At 48.4% G+C, this 20,901-nt stretch overlaps 1 protein-coding gene across 1 annotated transcript in view; it reads left to right on the forward strand.

The window, feature by feature from the left end:
- The window catches only part of CACNA1H (calcium voltage-gated channel subunit alpha1 H), an 83,965-nt gene that overhangs the window by 46,191 nt on the left and 16,873 nt on the right, over positions 1–20,901 (forward strand). The window contains exons 13-23 of the mRNA XM_063315006.1: positions 5,843–5,933; positions 6,445–6,653; positions 6,944–7,363; positions 7,803–7,903; positions 9,482–9,605; positions 10,276–10,344; positions 10,781–10,965; positions 12,814–12,940; positions 13,962–14,087; positions 15,682–15,771; positions 17,214–17,406. Of these exons, the coding sequence (XP_063171076.1) occupies positions 5,843–5,933; positions 6,445–6,653; positions 6,944–7,363; positions 7,803–7,903; positions 9,482–9,605; positions 10,276–10,344; positions 10,781–10,965; positions 12,814–12,940; positions 13,962–14,087; positions 15,682–15,771; positions 17,214–17,406 (1,735 nt within the window). The remainder of the gene's footprint in view (positions 1–5,842; positions 5,934–6,444; positions 6,654–6,943; positions 7,364–7,802; positions 7,904–9,481; positions 9,606–10,275; positions 10,345–10,780; positions 10,966–12,813; positions 12,941–13,961; positions 14,088–15,681; positions 15,772–17,213; positions 17,407–20,901) is intronic.

Raw genomic sequence — 20,901 nt, forward strand, 5'->3', positions numbered from 1 at the left:
CTGTGGCGTTCATGGTCAGTGATCAAGGAAGGCCGCTTCTCACGGTAGGAAAGCAGAAGTCGCAGCAACACCAAGAAGGTAACTTTGGTATGAATGGCCAACCACTCTCTCTGGAGGAGCTCCGTATGAATGTGTCCTTCAGGACACTGTTTCCCACTTCCCCTGGTCAAAGCGGCTAAGCTTTGCCTCTTCTGACATCTAGCACTCCCTTCCCAGGATAAATCCATTGCAGAGTCTGGGTTTTAAGCAAGAGTTATGTCCCCATTTCTGTCTCAGAAATATAACAATGGCTGCATCACATTTTATCAGGAAGCTTTTATGAAGTCATTAGCGTATGGAAATGACTTTGGAGCCTTACCTAAATTCAGTCTGCTTGAGCCAGGAGTGATGACTCAGAAAGGGGCTTTAATCACAGACAGGAGGGGGGATATTATTATTTCTTCCCAGTTCAGTAAGAACCACGCAGCCATGCACCATTTTAGAATGCTCAATTGCCCTTCTCAGCAGGAGTCTTCAAGTGCAAGATGAAAAATTGCTTTGCTCTTCAAGACACAAGTCCTCAAGGGGTGTCAGGGGAATGAACTGGGAACAGGTAGAATTACGCTCTCCTACTTCCTTTTCTTTGAATTCTTCTCTCCACTTTCACCCATACATCACTGGGGACATGTGAGTAACCTAGACTTCCTTCCATCGCACAAAAAATGGGGACCGGGGGCCTAGCCAGACCACAGCTGTGGGTGCCCAGGAGCCTGAAAGCAGCAACTCTGGAATCTTCTCCAAAATGGAGGAGAAAGGCCCATACGGACCACGCCTGATGGTTTGAGGAGACTCAGTTGAACAGGAAGCCTATTCTGTCCTGTCCAGAAGATCATCAATATTTTATTTATTTTTATTTATTTATCCAATTTACATAGCTGGCCGTCTCACAAAACAAGCAACTCTGGGCAGCTCTATAACCCATACCCACTTGATTCATTGCCAATGATGAATAAAGCCTTCAAAAGCTGGGCATGCAGAGGGCAGATAGGATTTTTTAAGGGATCTAAGTCAACATAGGTCTAACTGTAGCAAATGTCAGAGGGGAAATACTTGAGAAAGAAGGGTGGAAAGGCAAACAGAGAACGTTAACATGTACTTCCACTCCTGTTACTCATTTGGGATTATTCCATTCTTTCTGTGAGGGTGAATTGGCTCATTCCAACAGGAGCCCCGGGTCTTCCTGATGTTTTCTTTCCCCTCCTGGTCTTCCTTCGGTTGGTTTTGGTTCAGTTGTCCTCCTGCTGACAGGGATGCCAGTCCCCATCCTATGTCTGCCTAACAGAGAGATTTTTCGAGAAGGTCCTCCATTGGAATTCCTCTCTGAGAAACAGCTTTGCTTGAGAAAACTCTGCAAGTCAACTCAGACTGATTGGATTAAAAATGGCAGCAGCGCTGGCCAAGGGCTGCATTAGATTTAGTTCAGGCCACTGGCAACTTGACTGGAATTGCTGTAACAAGATGTACGGTCCTGCTCTTTTCTAAAGGAAGGGTCTCCGTGCAGTTGTGCAACTTCTGTCTGGATTGGCTGCATTTCATCCCCTGTCGCCCATCAGCCTTCGGCCGGTTTGGCTGAGAATTTGGGGATCTGCAGATTGGCATCCTCTGGTTGGCTCCTGCCTGGGGAAGCCAGTTGACAGTTTTATTACTGGATGGGCCTTTCCCAGCCTCCAGGGGGATGCAGAGCTTTTGGTATCTGTTGATTTCCTGTTCTTTGACATCGGCTCTTCCAGCTTTACCATCTTTAGCCACCTGAAATCTGCTATTTTCTTAATAACCAGAGAATGTAAGTCACGCCTTGTGAGATCACACTCATCGACAACTTCCTGTTTCCAAGAAGTGGCCAGTTAGATACTTTTGGGAAACAGATGAGCAGGCAAGTAGGGCGGTAGTGCTTAGTGACCATAGTGACATTGGACATGGATGTTCCCTTTAACTCTCATGGCCATTGGCTTTGAGAGAGGCATCAGAATTACGTCAATCCGTTTAATGTTAATTCCAGTCCTTTCCTCCAGGGTTTCCTCTCAGATAAAAGGTGGCAAGAGAGAAAGCAGAAGTCAACAATGGAGTTCACCAAGGATGGACGAATGTTGCCACTGCTCCCTTCTTGCAATCTGATCACCTAGCTCATCTTTTTTTTTTGAAGGGGGTGATTAAAATCCAAAATTTTGCAGTCTGTTACCCTTCCAGGATGTTGAGATTGCAACATTTTTCCAAATGAAAGTTGCTTCAGCCTTCCCTTCTCTTCAGTTCAGCTGCAGTGAGTCCAAAGGGCTAGAGGTAGTCCTCACTTAATGACCAAAATTGGGACCAGAATTTTGATTGCTAAGTGAGGTGGTCATTAAGCGAATCCAACCCGATTTTACAACCTTTTTGCGGCAGTTGTTAAGTGAATCACGTGGTTCCCCACTGATTCTGCTTGCCGGAAGCTGGCTGGGAAGGTCAAAAATGGCGATTGTGTGACTGTGGGATGCTGCGATGGTCATAAGTTGGTTTTTCCCAGCACTGTTGTCAGTCCGAACCAGCACTAAACCAATAGCCGTTAAGTGATGACTTCATGTGCTCTCCTTCCTGGTGACATCCACCTCTCCCTCTGCTGTGGTCCTACCGTCACTGCCTGGATACACTTTGCAAGCCTTCCGAGAGGCTGGTATCACTGTGCCAATAGCATGAGCTACGTAGAGTAGGTGGCCAGAAGGGATGCCGTTAGGGCCAGCCTGCCCCAATGCATTGCCCCATGACCCACAGGAACACACCGTTCCTCTGCTTTGGACCAATGCTCTTGGCAAGATCGTTCTGGACTCCCTGAGCTCCAATTTTGTCCTCAGCTGTGCTCAGAGATAGCCAGGGCAACAGGCACATGGTTCTTTGGGACAGTAGCCCAGAATTTCTGGGAACAGGGTGGCCCTGTCTGTCATTCACAGCTTCATTTCCATCTTTTCAATGGCTTTTCCCTAAATAAACAACAATAATAATAAAGCCCACCAATCAGGAACAGCTCCACCACCCCATCAGCTGTGTATTGATTGCTTTTGTCCCCATCTCCCTTTATCCATTGATTCTCCAGCATTGTTGGCTTTAGCTCCCCTCCCTTGGTTTGGGGTTGGCAGCCACCATCTGGAAACATTTGGCTGCTTGGCTGGCACTGGACAAGTGGGAGGGGGCACATTTTCAGGAGAGGCCTTGAGTGCCCATTGTTTCTGCTTGCCTCCAGAAGCAACATGCTGAGTCTCTTCAGTTGACTGCAGGTCAACTTCTAAACAGAGGAGAAGATGGGGCCTGAGGGCCAAGATTTAGACAAAGTGCCCAGAATAGTTGGTTAACATTTCCCCTGTGAGACCATTAGCTTCAGGGTGGCCAACATGTGCCCTGCCTGATTTTGATTGTGCTGAAAGCATTCAGCCAGCAAAGCTGAATGATGTGAAGCATAACCAAATCCATGGGTTGGCTCAAGAGATGTTGGCTGAGCTGCAGAACAAAAGGGGGTCTTCCCTTCCGTCCTAGCTTTGGTCAGGACATCAGGAGGACCCCAAAGCAAAGCTCCTGCAACATGGGGACAAGGCAGGGCAATTAATGTCATCATCATCCATCATCATCACTACCATCATCATCTTATAATTTGATAATTAATCATTATCCTTTGACCTGCATAAAATCTACACTTCATTTTCAATCGTTTTTCTGTCTGTCCCACCTTCTCTTCTGACCTGAAAGGGCCAGATTTCAGGAAAAGCAACTACAGACTGGATCCAAAAATCACATAACCAACCCTTGGGATTTTTTAATTTCCTTTTAACTTTTTATCCAAACCCTTCAGATCCAAGAAATAATATAATGAATGTGTGGCCCTTGACCCAAACACATCCACAAACTACAGTTCCCAGGATGCCCTGCAGAGAGGGGAAGAGGGTTTAATAGGCTTGGAGCCAGTCTAAATGCATTTCTCAGATAAACCACACATCAAAACCTTCCTTGTTCAATGAATGCTAACAAATCTGCACTGTGCTCTATGAAGCATCCTAGCTCCAAATCTGAGCAAAAAAATAAACCCCTTCGCAGAGGGGTTGACAAGAACCTAATACGTTAATTTATCCAGCAAAATAAGTTGTTACTGCATAAGCTGAAACGAAGAGCTGCCTTCCAGATTCTCCAGTATCCTGGCCACATGAAAGGTGTGAACGTACAGACCTAGAGACTGGCAGTTCCGCTCCCTACTCTCCATAAATATGTAATTATAGGCTTGGCAACAGCAGGAGGAAGGAACAGGATTCTGTGTCTTTGCTGGTGGTGGTGATGATTTAAATGTACAGGAAAGCATTTTCTTTGCCTCTTAAGAAATAGGCTGAATTATTCATTTGGTAGAATGAAAGCTCCGTCCAGCGAAAAAAATCGGCCATCAGCCTCCACATTAGCTTTCTTCAGAGGCAGGTTAGATCAATTTGCATTCAGTGTGGTGGTGAGCATGAGTCCTAGGAACTGCCCACAGATCCAGGGGTTGCACCTAGCAGCATGTTTTACACACACACACACACACACACAGCCAAATGTTTTGTTTTGTATTCTGATTCTACTTCAAGTTTCTTTCATCGTTTTAATATTTTTGATTCACCCAATAACCGGAGAAAGCTTTAAAAACACACCTGCTGTTCAAACAACAGTCTTCCTAAGAATTTTGATCTGTTTCAAAAGGTCCTGAAGCAGATTTATGGGCAGGAAATCAATAAAAGTTACACCAAGCTATGATCTGAGAGAAAAATTAGTACAAAATGTTCTACAGATGTTATATAAGTCCATCAACAATTGCCAAGATGGATAAATCACATAACAGCAAGTGTTGGCAATGCTACAACAAAGAAGGAACATTTCTTCATCTGTGATGGCGATGTAAAAAATACCCCCAAAGTACTGGAAAGAAATACATCCAAACACCCAGACAAATATTTTATTACTTAAGATCCCAAAGAACATAAATGGAAAGTGTCATATTTATGCTGACAGTGGCAAGAATCAATCTGGCACAACACTGAAAAAGAGAACGCTCGCTGTCAGTACAGGATTGGAAGACTGAAGTTGAAGAAAATTGATGATATACAGTACATTCCCAGCAGAAGTCTAATCAAATTCAACCAAGAATGTTTCCCCAATATTCGCCATAGCACACAGCAAGACCCATACAGTTGTTGTTGTTTATTCGTTTAGTCGCTTCCGACTCTTCGTGACCCATACAGTAGAATCTGGTTTTTGAAGAAAAGATACACTATTTAAAGTCATCACCATCATTCAAACAAAAGGTCTGAGCATTAGAGAGTCTTAGTTGGGATTTCAGGATCTTCTTGGCCTAGAAGTAGACCAGTAACTGGGACATTTATTAAATTATGCATAGAGGAAGACGTTCTCCTTTTCCGAATGCTATAATGTGCAGCATTCAATTTTTTTGGCCCTAATCAATAGTAACAAGCGGTGATTTAGAATATTTGACACAGGCATGGTAGGAGGAAGGGTCTGGTGGTGAGTATATAAAAATTTAGGAGTGTGTCTCCCAAAATCTCGTTATTACCCAACAACAGCAGAAAGAATTGTACCCAAATCTTAGGAGGACCTATCTGAGCAGGGTGGGCTGAGGACCTAATGTTCTCCATGAGGAGTAGGAACACTAAACCAGGAGCCATGATATATGCCTTTTTCTGTTTGCAGCACCTAAGCACAAGGATTTGTTTTTGCTTGAATCCAGACAGCTTTGCTCCCCTGGCACAACTGCAAATCTGTAGCCAAAATTTTGTTCTGTTTTCTTTTTTGGGCCCTTCAGGGTGATGCCAACAGATCTGACACAGATGAAGACAAAACATCGACCAACTTTGAGGAAGAGTTTGAGAAACTGAAGGAACTCCATGCTTCTGGTAGGGAGGGATGTCTGCCCAGGGAGGGCAAGCATCGATGGCTTCACTTTTCATCCAAGGAGAAAGATTAAAGCTCCAAAAAGCCAGTCTAGGTTGATGTGTTGACCTTCAAAGGGTCACCATCGGAAGCAAGAAGATGAAGCCATCCAGGACTTCCACTGCTTGCTTCTCTCTGTCTTTCCCCAAGAAATTCTGCACTGTCCCTTAGAGAAAGGTTGATGTTTCTGTGCACTCTTCATGAAAACCTTCAATCCTTCTCCCTCACCCAGCAGAGCTGTCTGGGCCCAAAGAGCCTGCAGCTTTTTCTTTCCCTGTGGGAGAAAACCTAGCAATCCTTTGGTAAGAACAATTGCTCCCGGGATGCTGATCTGCTTTGCTCATGTGAAGTATCTCTGGGTGGGGGGGGGGGAGTTAAGGGCCAGAAGTAGTAGCAGGACATTTTCAACTCTGGATTAGTCTGCACAGAGATCCCCCCACTCTTGCTGACAAGACCCCGCCTCTTCCCATGCAGAGATGAAGATGGTTTCGCTTGCCATCACTCCTAATGGCCACCTGGAGGGCAAGGGGAGCATGCCCCCGCCCATCATCATGCACACCGCGGCCACCCCCATGCCCACCCCAAAGTGTTCTCCACACATGGACTCTGCCTACCCTTTTGTGGACTCCAGAAGGGGGAGCAACGTTTCAGTTGACCCGCTCAGCTTCGACCAGAAATCTTTGGTATTTTTTTCAAGAAGTCCCATGCTTGGCAGGGCAGGTGGGGTGGGGGGGATGCTCTCAGCTTGGGACAGGCGGGTGCTGAGGAGGTGGATGATGGGGCTGGGGAAAAACTTCCAGCCAGAAAATCCTGAAGCCCCGGTGCTTATTTTGGCTGAGACGCTTAAGGTGGAAGGGGAAGTAGAAGGGGGGGCTTCTCCAGCCTGGCCCCCTCTGGATCTGTTGGGACTGCACTTCCAAGGACCCCCTGCCAAATCCTGACCTGCTCTCCTCCCCCCCCCCCCCCCCCTCAGTCCAGCCTCCGCAGCTCGCCCTGCGCAAACTGGGGCACCGGCAGCAACTGGGGCAGCCGCCGCTCGAGCTGGAACAGCCTGGGCCGGGCGCCCAGCCTGAAGAAGAAGAGCCAGTGCGGCGAGAGGGAGTCCCTGCTGTCGGGGGAGGGCAAGGGCAGCACCGATGACGAGGCGGAGGAGGCCAAGGTCAGCACCCTCAGCCGGCCCCCCCTGCTGCGCCGGGCAGAGTCCCTGGACTGCCGGGCGGGCGTGGACCTGCCGGAACTCCTCCAGGTGCCCGGGGTGCACCCTCCAGTGGCCATGCTGCCCATCGAGTACCAGGACTGCAACGGCAAGATGCTCCAGGTGCCCAACGAGCTCTATCTGCATATGGACGGCCGCAAAGAGGATCCGTTCGATTACGATGACAACGTGGAAGACGTAAGTCCCGGCCGGCGTCCTTCTGCAGCTCCTCCCAGCTGGGTTAGAGGCCAGCTCTTCCGGGTGGCCGGGGCCCCTCGGCCACTCGCTGCCCCCCCGGCGGCATCTTGCGTGGCGGCTGAAATTCGTGGCCAAAGGCTGCCTTTTGGCAGGGTGATTTTTGCCCTCTGTGAGGTGGGAAGGGAAGGCCCCCCGGTGGGCGGAAAGCAAGCCCCTTCCCGCCACATGGCCAGCAGCCCTCCAGCTGATCAGGGAGACCGCTGCCGTCCTGAGCCTGGGAAAATTGCAGCCCCCCCTGCCCCCCCCCCAGGCCACAGGTGCAAGTTGCTACCACAGGCCAGACTTTAAGGGGAGCCTCGGAGGGTGGGGTGGGGGGAGAGGGACCCTGCTGGGAGTAGACTTTCTAAGGGTGGTTCCGCTCCCCTTTCCTTCCACCCAGAGTTTCTGCTACAGAATCCGCAAGGCCTTGGAGCCCTACAAGCCGAGGTGGTGCAAGAATCACGAGGACTGGTCGCTCTATGTGTTTTCCCCTCAGAATCGGTAAGTGCCAGGACTACTGACCCCTTGCGCCGCGCTCCACATTTCCGCTTTCCGCAGCGGCCTCCTGAATTCGGTTCATCTCAGACTCGGAAAGATCTCACCCAGCTGGGGCTGAGCTGCTGAGAGCTGCGGGAAAGAGCCTTGGGCAAGAAAGGAAAGGGAGAGGTGTTTGGAACAGCTCTGAGGCTTGTTCAGACTAAGGGCCCACCCAGTCCCTCACTCTGGTCTGGGCGGTCAACCAGGACGTTCTGGAAGCCTTGAGCAGGCTCTGGTGGAAGGGCAATAAGTGAGGAGCCAAGAATCCCTCAAAACATAAGGCCCAATCCCAGATCAGGGCAGGAAAGGGATCCAAATTAAGACCTGCCTCCCTGATGGCTCCCCAGCTTCTGCTTGAAGGTCTGCAGCTGAGATGAGCCCCCCACTTCTCTGCATGGCCCTTTCCAACATCCACATCCAATGTCTCAGGATTGGGAAGCGTTTTCTTAACATTTGTTTGGAATACGACTTCCTGTAATTAAAGGTAATTGTTTTCCTGTCCTGATCCTTGGGGCTGAAGAGCGCAAGTCTTGACTTCCTTCCTTGGGGCTTCCTTTCTGGTAGCTGAAGCAGGTTTTCACACACCCCATCATGGTCTTCTCAAGGCTAATGTACAGAGTAAGGAAGATGACCTCGATGGACGTGCAGGAGCTGTTGCCTAGGCGAAAGGAGAGGGAGCATTCTTAAAGCCCAGAACATCCTGATAACATTTGGAAGCAGCTCAGACCAATGCTTGGACATGTCCCTAATTCACTGGAGTATCCAAAGGAGGAGGAAGTCCAGCACAATCAGACTTGCAAGCTTGATGACAGCTCCACTAGGTAGATCAGACCAGGAAATGAACTCCAGGGGAAGGCTAAAGCTACTTTATTGAGATCGGCTATAACAGCAGACTCCTGCAAGTCTGATTGTGCCACACCTCCTCCTCCGTCTTCTATCCCATGAATCAGCGAGACGTCTGCCTGAGACGCTTCCAAATGTCATCTCGTTGTGGACTTAAACAATGCTTCAGTCCTTTGTGCCTAAGCAGAAGATCCTGCATGTCTCCGTCAAGGTCATCTTCCTGACTCTCCACAGCAAATGTGCCGAATTCTCCTCTCCCTCTCTTCTTGCAGCATTTTGCCATTGCTGACAATGGTCCCTTTCTATGATGACCCCGGTCTTATCACTAGCAAAGAGGGGCACCCTGCAAAACAAGGGGGAAGAGTGAGAGATTGGGATGCACAACTTTGGGGGGTCTTCGAATGGCCAACTGAAGGACTCTGGAGAACTGCATTTGAGTTTCAGGGAGTTCTCGCCCACTGGAGGGAGGTGCTCTGCCTCTGTGCCCCTAGGATTAGATGCACCAGGACTCATTTCACGGCATGCATGCCAGCTGAGAAATGCAAGAGTATCAACGGGCAGCCTGCACAGTCTGCAGCTCAGCTGATCAAAGAAGCAGGTGCTGGGCTCTTGCTGACCTTTTTCTATTGACCTAAAAAGTCGAGGAATGTTTTTGGTCATGTAGGACAACTAAACCAGGCAATCCGCCTTATTTTCCAGGCTCCGGGCCAACTGCCAGAAAGTCATAGCACACAAGATGTTTGATCACGTGGTCCTTGTTTTCATCTTCCTCAACTGCATCACCATCGCCTTGGAGAGGCCAGATATCGATCCCAACAGTACGGTGAGCTACCTGCCGTTCCTGGGGGAGGTGGAGCAGGAGGCTGACCCCAGGTGAAGGCTTGTGGTCTTCAGGCTTGCTCAGCACGATGGGTCCTGTCCTGTTTGGTCAGAAGGGCAAAGTTAAAGGCCAGGATGGTTTTCTGAAAGGCCAATTCCTCCAACAGGGAATGTCCTTGTTTTCTTGCAAGGAAGGAGCTGCATTTTTGCCTGTTAAAGAGTAAAGGATTGAAAAGGTGCCTTGTGCTGAGTTATTGGGCAATTTGGCAAATCTACTGAAACTGAATAGATGAATTATTTGCTATAAATCTAGGTGCTGCCCCAAGACACAGGCTCGCTGCTGGCTTCCCCTTTCCACTCCTCAAAATTACTTGGCTGAGTGCTGCTGCAATTAAAAATATAAACTCCCAACCACCCAAAAACTATTAAGCTTGCTCCAGCATGCGTGACTTGAACTCCAAACAGTATTTTTCATAACAACCCTGCAAGGTAAACAAGGTAGAAAAAGGATTTGCCAGGATCATTCGGTGAGCTTCTGTAGCTTTGGCACAGAAGGCGGGTTTGAATTCAGAAACCTACGAGAGGGTTCAAGAAGGTTTCCGGGGATTACTGGTAAAGTCACTTGCCAGTTTGGATTTCAACCGCTGGTTCCTCTCCCTCTCTCTTTTTTACAGGAACGGATATTCTTGAGCGTGTCCAACTACATATTTACAGCTATTTTTGTTGCTGAGATGATGGTTAAGGTAATCGTGGCTGCGTTTTCATTTTGCCCCACTTGGATGAATGTACAGCAAAAGTCAATCTATCCATTGTACTGAATGGGATGATAAAATCAAGGTGGGAGAATTATTCATTTTATTACCTTAATTTATGGGGAGGGGGATATTTCTGAGGGAGACCCCACTGTAGAAGTAATTGCATTAAAGAACTTTTCCACCACAGCAACAAACTGGCCCGTGTCCATTTTTCTCGCGTCTGGAAGAAAAGTTAACGTGGGCCAATTTTCTGTCATGGTGGAAGACTGTGGTTGGCTCTTACTTTTTGCAAAAATTCTCCCTCCCGAAACACTTCAGTTTCATACTCTGCCTCATTTCTAATGCAGTGAAATGGCCCCTGGGCCTTGATGTCGCCTGAAGGTGCGTGCCTGCTTTGGAACAGCCGATTCCATTCTCCTTCTAGGTGGTGGCTCTGGGCTTCTTCTCTGGGGAACACACCTACCTCCAGAGCAGCTGGAACGTCCTGGATGGAATCCTGGTCTTTGTGTCCATCATTGACATCATTGTTTCCATGGCATCCGCAGGCGGGGCAAAGATTTTAGGGGTCCTGCGAGTGCTTCGGCTGCTGCGCACGCTAAGACCTTTACGGTACTTTTTGACTTCCATTAAACCAGAAGGCATCTGAGCTAGCCACTTCCTCCTCAGGAGGAGGAGGAGAAAGCCCAGTCTCCCAGGACTGAACGAACAGATAAGGAGACCATTTTGGTCCCCAAACCAGCTCTTGTTAAGAAACAGACTCAAATCTCTTCTCAAGCTTTGTCAGTGCACTCTTGGCAAATCCTTTGGTCTGAGAGACCTGGAGGACTCTCAAGACTTGTTGAGAACCTGGGGAGCTAAAGCTTGCCATTTGCAGTGGGTAGACTTCCCCTAAAATCCATGCCTTACGTCCCCGCCCATTATTGACCCCAGAACAAGACTAAGCTTAGGTATTCCTGGTCATTTCCAAATTGCATCAAAACTGTGGCCTGGTGCTTTAGTCGACTCTGGGTGCCAGGCATACTGGTGGGTGCGTTGGTCAACCAACTGGTCCTGTCCACCTTGCTTTGCCAGATGAACTGAACTCGCTTATCCTGCTGCATATCAACAGAAGAACAAAAGCAATGTGACTGCGAATGTGAGAACCTGGTCTTCGTTCTTAAGCAGTCTCTGGCTCGGGGCCCTGTGGTGCATAGATTAGCAGTGTGCATCTTTCCTGCTCAGCACCTCCATGCATGTGCCTGTCTGGAATGCTGAAGCAGCCCTCTCCACGCAGCAGGTAGAAAGGATCCGCTTGTTTGCAGTAGGTAGCATTAGCATACCTGGAGCGAGATAAATACGCCTTCCTTTCAGTGTTCTCAGACCATTTCAGCACAGTCTGGGGCCCAACAGCTGAAGACGTTAAATTGCAACCTCGTAGCAGTTCCAGGAACACCAGACCGGGCCCCAAAGGGGGGGTGTCAGGCAGGATGGCAGAGAGGGAGACGGCAGAGACATTGCCCTGGAGTGAATCTGCATTCAAACTGTGATGGGTAATAATTTGAGAACTCCAAGCATCTGCAGATGTTTTGCGTTCAGAACCACCAAGGAGCAATTTAGCTCATTGGAAAGTCAAAAGTAGGACGACACTTTCAATATTTGGAACCAGGCAAAAGGGAGCCTGTCTTTTGTCTGCCATCAAGTAATAAGCGACGTGCCTGGAGAGAGGGGGAGGGAGGAGGAGGAGGAGGAGGATGGAAATGTACTGGGGGAATTCTCTGCTCTCTGCGTGAGTCTGCTGCTTCACATCATGACCAGGAAAAAGCAAAACCAGACCCAAAAAACAACCCCACAGGGGTCTTTTATTTCTTTGGTGGACAGAAACTAAGAAATGTCCGTGGTGCAGAAGCTGTCCAGCTGTTTCTTGCTGGGGTGAAGCTTGTGCTAGGACACTTTTAGGGACTGAGGGCTCTGGGGACTTGGCTGGTATTTGAAGAGATTAAATTCCGGAAGGCCAGCCCAGTTACCTCCTGACAAAGAGGCGGGGAGAAGCCTCCGATGGCATCTGAAAGCCTCGCGTCGGTGAGCTTCAGGTTTGAGGAAGGAAATTTCCTGTTATACAAAGCAGGAGCTCCTGAGATACCCCCAGACTAGTTCCTCTGGGCATGGGCGGAGAGCTTTTCCTCTCCACTGCAAGGGACAGAGCTCAGGATCCAACCTTCTCCCAACCAGCAGCGTCCTCAAGGACCCAAACTGGGCGTCCTCCATTTGCCTTCGGCTTCCTTTCAGATCCTGCTTTTCAGCGTGCAGCACGCAATCCAAAACGAGGGGGGGAAGAGAAGCAGAATCCTAGAAGTTATAAAATACTGTCTGAGAGGTCTCCGTTTGAACTCCAGACTGGCAGTTTCCCCTGGGGGACTGAATATTCGTTTGGCAGCCTGGAAATGGAGTGAAAAGAAGTGATGTTCCCCTTCTCTCCAGGGTCATCAGCAGAGCTCCAGGACTGAAACTCGTGGTTGAGACCCTGATCTCTTCTCTCCGGCCTATCGGCAACATTGTCCTGATCTGCTGCGCTTTCTTTATCATCTTTGGCATTTTGGGGGTACAGGTAATATTGTCCTGCCACACTTCCCTTTGCCGAGCACGACCCATCAGAAGCTGTCTTGCTTGTCTTCTCCTCTGGCTTCTCCAGACTCTGGGGTCTTTGTTCTGCCTTGGAATGAACCCTGCCTTGGCTTGGCCTGGCTTGGCCTGCCAAGTTACCAGGCAGACCCACTGTGGGCAGGATCCCCAAGGGGGATTTGTACTGCCTTCCAAAATCACCCCTGGGGGGCCAGAGCACCCCAAGCCTAGAAGACAGCCGAAGGTGCTGCTGGAGAAATGGCTGCAGCCCGGCCCTCTGCTGTGGTTTAAAGACTCAGGGCAATCCGTGCTGGCTTTCCAAAGGGTAGCTTCAAGACAACCCAGTAAGGCAGATTGGATGGAAAGTTAATGACCTGCCAGATGGTTTGGTGAGCGGTGTGGCTTCAGGATGCTGGGAGGTAGATTGCAGTAACCAGCAGAGAGAGGAATGGGGTGAGACGTAGACCTCAGATGGCTTTCCCCGTGGTCTGCTGGGGCTGAGGCCCAAATGGCCTCCTCCTTAAACCTTTACAGTGCGGTGCTTCACATTTTGGCTTAGAAAGAAGTCTTCCTGTTTCTCCTGGCTCATAAAAAAAACCTCTGAAGGACAGTCCTGGACAGGGCAGGGACTCCTGACCCCTGTCTTCTGCATTACCCTTGTGTGCTGGACACTCACAGGCCTGGTTGTGAGGATCATTGCTCCTTCTTGCTTGGATGACCCTCGGCAGCCATTGCTCAGTCCAGTTTCACTTGGCACGTCTGACGAGGCCAAGCAGACCGGCCCTGGGTCAGCTCCCAGCGGGAGCAAGAAAGCTGTCTTCACAGCCTGGACATCATCCCTGCTTCTAACAGGCGGGTACCAAGGTCTCTCCGCGCTCAGACCGCTCTTCCCAGTCCCGTTGTTCCCCTGAAGGTCTTCCCAAAATCTAGGCTGCCTTCAAAATCAAACTGAAGCTGAAAGCCAAATCCTCCACCTCTCTCGCTGATTTTATTTTGTTTTCTCCCAGCTCTTTAAAGGCAAGTTCTATTACTGCGAGGGACCTGACATCCGAAACATCTCCACTAAAGCCGACTGTAAAAAAGCCCAGTACAGATGGGTCCGGCGGAAGTATAACTTTGACAATTTGGGGCAGGTAAGCTGGACAGGAGGAGGAGGACCGAAGGGAGCCTTCACTGGCCAGGCAGCCTTTCATGTCTTGTAAACTTACTTGAATTTTTAATTGAATTTTACACTTTAGAGGCTTCCCGACTCCAAGAGACTCTGAGTGGCATACAACTTTAAAAGTGAGGAACAATAATAAAAGAACATAGCTGATAGATGTCCAGAAGAAACAATCCATACCAAATTAAAAAAAACCCTACAAGGGCACCACACCCACCCCTCCTGAGGCCCGAGGGAATACCCAGGTTTTCAATGATTTTCTGGTCAACATTAAAGTGGGTCCATGTGAGTCTCTAGGGAGACGTTCTTCCTGAGGGCAGGCACCAGGACTGAGAAGGCCCATGTCCTTCTGCAGAGCTGAAGAAAGAAACATTTTCTTTGTCTAGAGCAGCAGTTCCCAAACATTTCAGCCTCAGGGCCCCTTTACATTCTTAGAAATGATTGAGAATCCCAAAGAGCATTGGTTTATGTGGGATATATCCATCAATATTTCCAGTATTAGAAATTCAGACTGATACATTTTAAAATGTTTGACTTCATAGACCCCCTGAAAGGGTCTCATGGACCCCCAGGGTCCCCAGACCTCACTTTAAGAACCTCTGGTCTAGAGCATACCTGGAAACATTCAAATATGCTTTCTCAGTGCAAGAAAGTGAACATGAGAAGCCTCTGGAACACAAATGGCATTTCATGTGCCTTCATCCTGAACTATTTTTCATGCAGTCTGGTTTCCCATCTAAATGAGCCAAGGCCTCCGTGACCTTATCTTCCAATAAGCTTTCCATTCTGCCTCCTCCTTCACTCTCATCTGACACCACACGTATTTTGCTACTCCTCAAGCCCACTTCCTTGTCTCTGTTTGCCACTCCTTCTTGGGTCATCAGGGATTGCAAAAGCTAACTTGGTCTTGCACACTGATCAGAGGGCAGGAGGATTGGAAGTCTCATTTTGAGCACAAGTGTCCGGCAGGAAAATTGGAAGTGAGGGCTGAGAGCAGAAGTCACCTCCTTGAAGCCGCTCTGCAGGATCAGGGATGCGTGGGAAAGGTTGTGACAGGCCCACATGGCAGCTTAGTTCTAAGCAAAGGGTTCTTTGAGAGTAGGCCCAACTTCTCCTTGCCAGAAAACATCCAGCCTGCAGACCAGGAGTGCAAAATGGGATTGGAAGGTAATGGGAGGAATGCCAGGAGGGGCTGAAGGCAACACTTCGGTCTTCTGCCAAAGTTTAATTGAAACCAGGCCCTTGAGGAGCAGCCGTAGCTCGGCAGAGGACCTTCTTTGCACACAGAGGGGATAAGGTTTAGTTTCAGACATCTGCAGTTCCGAAAAATATGGTGACCATTAATGGGAGAGAGATCTCTTAGCCTTTAAGACTCTGGGGCTTCTGCTAGTAGGAATCAATGCAACTGGAGTAGAATTATAAAGAGGGGAAGGCCACTTATCTTCCTGGGGGCAAGTATCTTGTACAACTGGTGACGTGGATCTGCTCTAGCGATTTACCGAAAGTTAAGCAGAAGCTGGAAGTTCCAGTTTTATAAACAGGAATTGCATTCTTTGCTTTCACAGGCCCTGATGTCCTTGTTCGTCCTCTCCTCCAAAGATGGCTGGGTGAACATCATGTATGATGGACTGGATGCCGTGGGGATTGACCAACAGGTAGACACTAAAGATCCTAAGAATTTTAATGGGGGTTGGTTAAAGACTCATTCCCACATGCATGTGCAGCTCAATGATTGGCAATTAAAGGTAGGATCAACATCCTGGCCAAGGTGCTGGTCATTTATTCACAAGGGCAGATAACCATTTGGTGAGGAAGGCCATAAATGACCCACATGGAAGATGATGATGATGGTGATGATGATCCATCACTGCTCAGTTGGGAATGATGCCATTCAAACTCTATTAGAGAGACTTCTGGCATGCCCAGTGTTTGTATGGCGAGTCAATGGTCAAGGAAAAGCTCAAAATAAAATCTTGAAGGAAGTGATCTTCCTTGGCTGTGGCTTCTTTGAAGGTGTTCATTGTGGATGCCCTGAAGGCACCTCCTGAACAGAGGATGCTGCCCCAGGTGGGCCTCCCCTTCATTTGGGCCAGTTCTCCAACTCCCATAATTACAATGATGTCTTCTCCCACTTGCTTACACCCTGACCCAGGAATGGTTATCTAGCCCAGAGTTTCTCAACCTTTTGACCCTGGAGGAACCCTGGAAATATATTTCAGGCCTCAGGGAACCCCTGCCCATTCAGGCTCAAATATAGGCGAGAAGTTACAAAATTATTATATTTGTTTCATGGGTAGGCCTGTAGATATGCATTCACAGTGTTTTTAAACTAAAAATAAAGAATTTTACCTCTTTAATGTGAAGTTGCACAAATATGAAATATTTTTTTAAATAAATTGTGATCTCCCAGGGAACCACTAGTGTCCTCTCCTGGAACCTGAGGGTGCCATGGAGCCCTGGTTGAGAAACCCTGCTCTAGCCACTCCATAGAACAAATTAAAGGCAGGCCCCAGAGCCTTCAAACCTTTAATGTTGGGAAAACAAATTTGCCTGAAATGAATTAACATCCTACAGTGCAACTAAGTCCAAAAACAAACAAAGATAGTAAAGACGTAGAACATCTATACTGCCTTTGGAAAGTTTCCTTCCTCTCAGTATGAAGTCTTCTCTTCAATTTTTTCTTTATCCTAGACTCCCTGTTGTTATCCTATTGGAGTGCAGAACATGCAATTAAAATCAGAAACAAATCAAACAATAGCTATTGCAAAACTGGAATGCAGTGATTTAAGGCAGCTGGGCTAGCTAGCTTATTATGGCATGGGGGCATCCCAGAATCCTGGGCATTATTTCATGGGGGAGGATGCACTGGCATCCTCCCCAATGAAATGTGCCAACTTCTTCAGGAAGCTCCAGATGTTTTAGAGTACAACGGCTGGACCCAAACATTTGGAGGGTGGACTGTTGCCTCTCCCTGGGGCTTGGCACCCTGCATCTTGGGGGTGGGCTCCATCTCCACCATGCTCAAACGCCACTGTTCCTTGTCTCCCCGCCCTCATCTCTTCCCCTCTTCCTGCTGCCTTCTGGCCGCCCTCGCCAGCCCAGCCGGAACCATAACCTCTGGATGCTTCTCTACTTCATTTCCTTCCTCCTCATCGTCAGCTTCTTTGTGCTCAACATGTTTGTCGGGGTGGTGGTGGAGAACTTCCACAAGTGTCGGCAGCACCAGGAGGCCGAGGAGGCCCGGCGGCGCGAAGAGAAGCGGCTGCGGCGTCTGGAGAAAAAGCGCAGGAGTAAGGCGATATACGTGTCTGGTCGGTAGACAACAGTACAATCGCACTCTTTCTGAGACTTGCCTGTTCCCACGGCCCATCTCTCTCTTCCTCCTTGTTGTCTGGTTTTCTCTGGTTTGATGGTGGGACCCAAGAGGACCTTTTTCCTTCCCATCTTTGGAGATGCTTTAAGAGTCAGAGGGCAGCTCATCTTCCCTTCTCTTATGCACGAGGCTCAGCTCCACCGTGGTTTTCTTCCCAGGTCCAAGCTCAGCTTCACAGCGTAGATAGGAACAATTGTCACTGTTCCCCTGAGCAGGCACTGGGTGCAATTTCTTCTTAGGGCATGAACCGCACGGATTTGAGCAATGATGTGTGTGTGAAAATAACGCACTGAGTACGAATTCTAATGGTGAGCTGGAGAGTTCAGTCCCAAGGGATGCTGAAGTTGTTGAGAGGACCCCTCCTGCCCCTTCTTTCACCATCTGCCATGGAGGAGTGGGGGAGACATGGGCCTCCATGGATGGTCTGAAGCCTGGGAGTGAAACAGAATCCAACAATCCTCCAACAGTTGCAGGGAGTTCCTTGGAAGAAGAACAAAATAGAAATATCAGTTCTAAGTTAATATATATTGTACATTTGGAAAGAGTTATAGGTGAGACTCTGTGCAGAAAGTTTTGCCTCAACCCCCAGAAATTAGAACATTTTTTTTAAGTTAGAAGATTTGGACAGGCATCATCAGCTAGGGTGGACTGTATGGAGCTAGACAGACCAATGTTTGATGTGAAATAAATCCTGAGGAAGGAAGGGAATCTAAGTCACCTGGGCTTTATGAGACCCAGTTTTGCCGAACACAAGATCTAAGTGTGGTGATTGTAGAAATGCTGAGCAGAGGATTCCCTTCTCCCTTGCTGCAGCAGGTTTAAGGGGGTCCTAGGAAATCTTGTGTTCCCCGGGCACCCAAGGAGGGCTCCCTGGATAGGAACAATAATTTTGGGGGTCCCTAAGGAGCAAGCATCCGTATTTATTTATTTTACTTATTTATCAAGTTTCGTCACCGCCCATCTCCCTCAAAAGGTATTTCTGAGGCATGGCCTTTGATGCCATGCTGGAACTCCCAAATCACCCAGGAGTGAAGACGAAGCTTGATCGCCCAGTTTTGCCCTGCGTCTGAAGACGATTCCGGTTTCCCTGATTTCTCCTCTGGGACTTAAAGCATCACCAACGTGTTTCAAGGAAAAAGCTGCTGCCATTTCCGTTAGGATTTTGGCACACGGGCCCTGCATGCCACACCACTGATGCATGTGGAAAACCAGCAGAATGGAAGGAAGGAGGAGGCCTCCCATTTTCAAGTGTGGGAAAAGCGTTCCCCGGAATGGAATCCATTACAAGAGATGCACGTTCAGCCTGTGAAAGATTTCTGTGTGAGAATGTGGCCTCCGGTCAGGCTTCTGCACAGAAATCTAATCATATTTTGAAATGTTTTTTTCTTCCTATTTCAACAGTGCACTGAACAGAAAAATAGAAGTTTTGTGCTACCTGCCCAGGGGGCTTAGAGCTGATACACCACAGGGAGGGAGATCAAGAAGGGAAGAGTTATTAGGGTTGGATGGCAGGAGCATTTAATAGAAAAAAGAAGCAGCAGTGGAAAAAATACTGTATGCCGGCTGAAAGACGACCAGAAGATGGTCATTGGTAGAAGTAGCTCAGACACTCAGGAGAAACTGGACAAGGCCAGAGCAATGGTTGTGAGGAAAGGCCTTTAGGTGGAGAGGGTCTGTAGCCTGACAGAAAAGCCCCTTTGCATGCAGAAAGTCCTAGGGTATATCTCCTGCAGTTCCAGGAAGGGCTGGGAAAGACCATTGGTCTGGAAGCCAGGACACCTACAGCAACACAGACTCTACTAGCCTAGACAGACCAAGGGCCCACCTGAGAGAAGGCAGGTCCTAGGTTCTGCTTTCATTCAAAGTAATACTGGAGTTGTAGTACCAGCACAACTGGAGACTGGTTGCATTTCTTCCTAAGAAGGAGGGGGAGTTGATGGTTGGTTGGGTAGAGAACCAAGAATTCTTACTGCAAAAACCCTGTTTTGTGCCTCCTGATGGCTGGACAGCTACTGCACTTGTGGTCTTGTGGAAGTCCAAAGAAGCCAGACTGAGCCTTCTTTAAATTCATGTCTCTGCACTGCAGTCTTAACATTCATATTTTCTGAGGAAATCCTGGGAGCTGTCAATATGGAGGAAAAGGAGCTACAAAACAGGTTTCTTCCCAGGAGGAATGACTCTATAATAGTTAATTATTATTAGTTAATAGTTAAGCCTATTGTAGAACTAGGCTGTTGACTGAGACCCAACAGCTTCTGCTTTCAGTTAAGTTGTGGAGACAAGGAGGCCTTCCTCTTTCCCTCTCCCTCTCCCCATCCTGGTGTCTCTAGCCTTTTTCCAAGAGCAGCCCAGCCCAGCCCACAGGCTTTCTGACATTTCCTTCTGGAAGCCTGGGAATCAGGGCTGCCCTTTCTCCCTGGGGGCCTTGGTCCTTGAAGGCAGCTGCAGAAGAAGCTTCAGAGGGCAAGAAAACTGTGATGTGGGAGAGACACAAGGCCTATCCTACCAAAGGCATCCAAGCCTACTTTGATTTCAGTGTCTGCCCTTGATTCTGCAAGGCCCCCTCAGGTAGACTGCAAACATTAATTGTTTGTTCTTCTTCCTGCCTGCCTCCTCTTAAAAAAGGCAGCCTTGCCTTTCACTTAAACCCTCTTCAGGAAGAATTGAATTCAGCTCTTTCCCTTTTTGATCTGGGTCAGGAAGGGCAACATGAGTTTTTGATCAGGGTTTGAGGATCTGGCCAGAACATATAATTAAGGCTGGGGGAAGATCATCCTGGGAGACAGGATGGAGATATAATAGGACAGCACCCATGGACAAGGTAAACCAGTTTCCTTTGCTGCTTTCTGGGATTCTGGGATGAATAAAAGACATACGATGCACTGATACTTGATTCCAAACCAGGTTCCGACCTAGCACATTGCAAGGGAAATGCTCACAATCAATTATATGTGCAATGTATTTCTTTTCCATCTGCATGGTTCGGTAGATACCTTTTGGTTTGCATTCCTCTATAAAGGATTCTAGGGCACATTCATTACTTGGGGCGCTGTCCTTCTTGAAAACAGGGCAAGTATCCAGATGATGTGTTGTTCTTCGTAGCCCGCCCACCCCCCTTGAAAAAGCAGAGAGCTGTATAGGTTTGGATTCTTACTTTGAGGTCAACCAGTAATTCGAAAGGCCTCAGCCTGACCCAGCTGTGCGAAACCGTTTCTTCCCAGAAACAAACATTTTCAACAAGACGGAGCTGCTGAATTGCAAGCCAGGCAAGAGAATGTTTGTTTGTTAATGCAATTTATCTCCTGCCCTTTTGCCTCCGGCAGACTGGAGGCAACTCAGAGGAAGGAAGAAGCCAGGGCACAGCACTGGCAAAGCAAGAGATAAGTGGTTGAAGAGCAAAAATGTTGGGCTC

Source organism: Candoia aspera, chromosome 14 (assembly GCF_035149785.1).
Source record: "Candoia aspera isolate rCanAsp1 chromosome 14, rCanAsp1.hap2, whole genome shotgun sequence".
NCBI lineage: Eukaryota > Metazoa > Chordata > Lepidosauria > Squamata > Boidae > Candoia > Candoia aspera.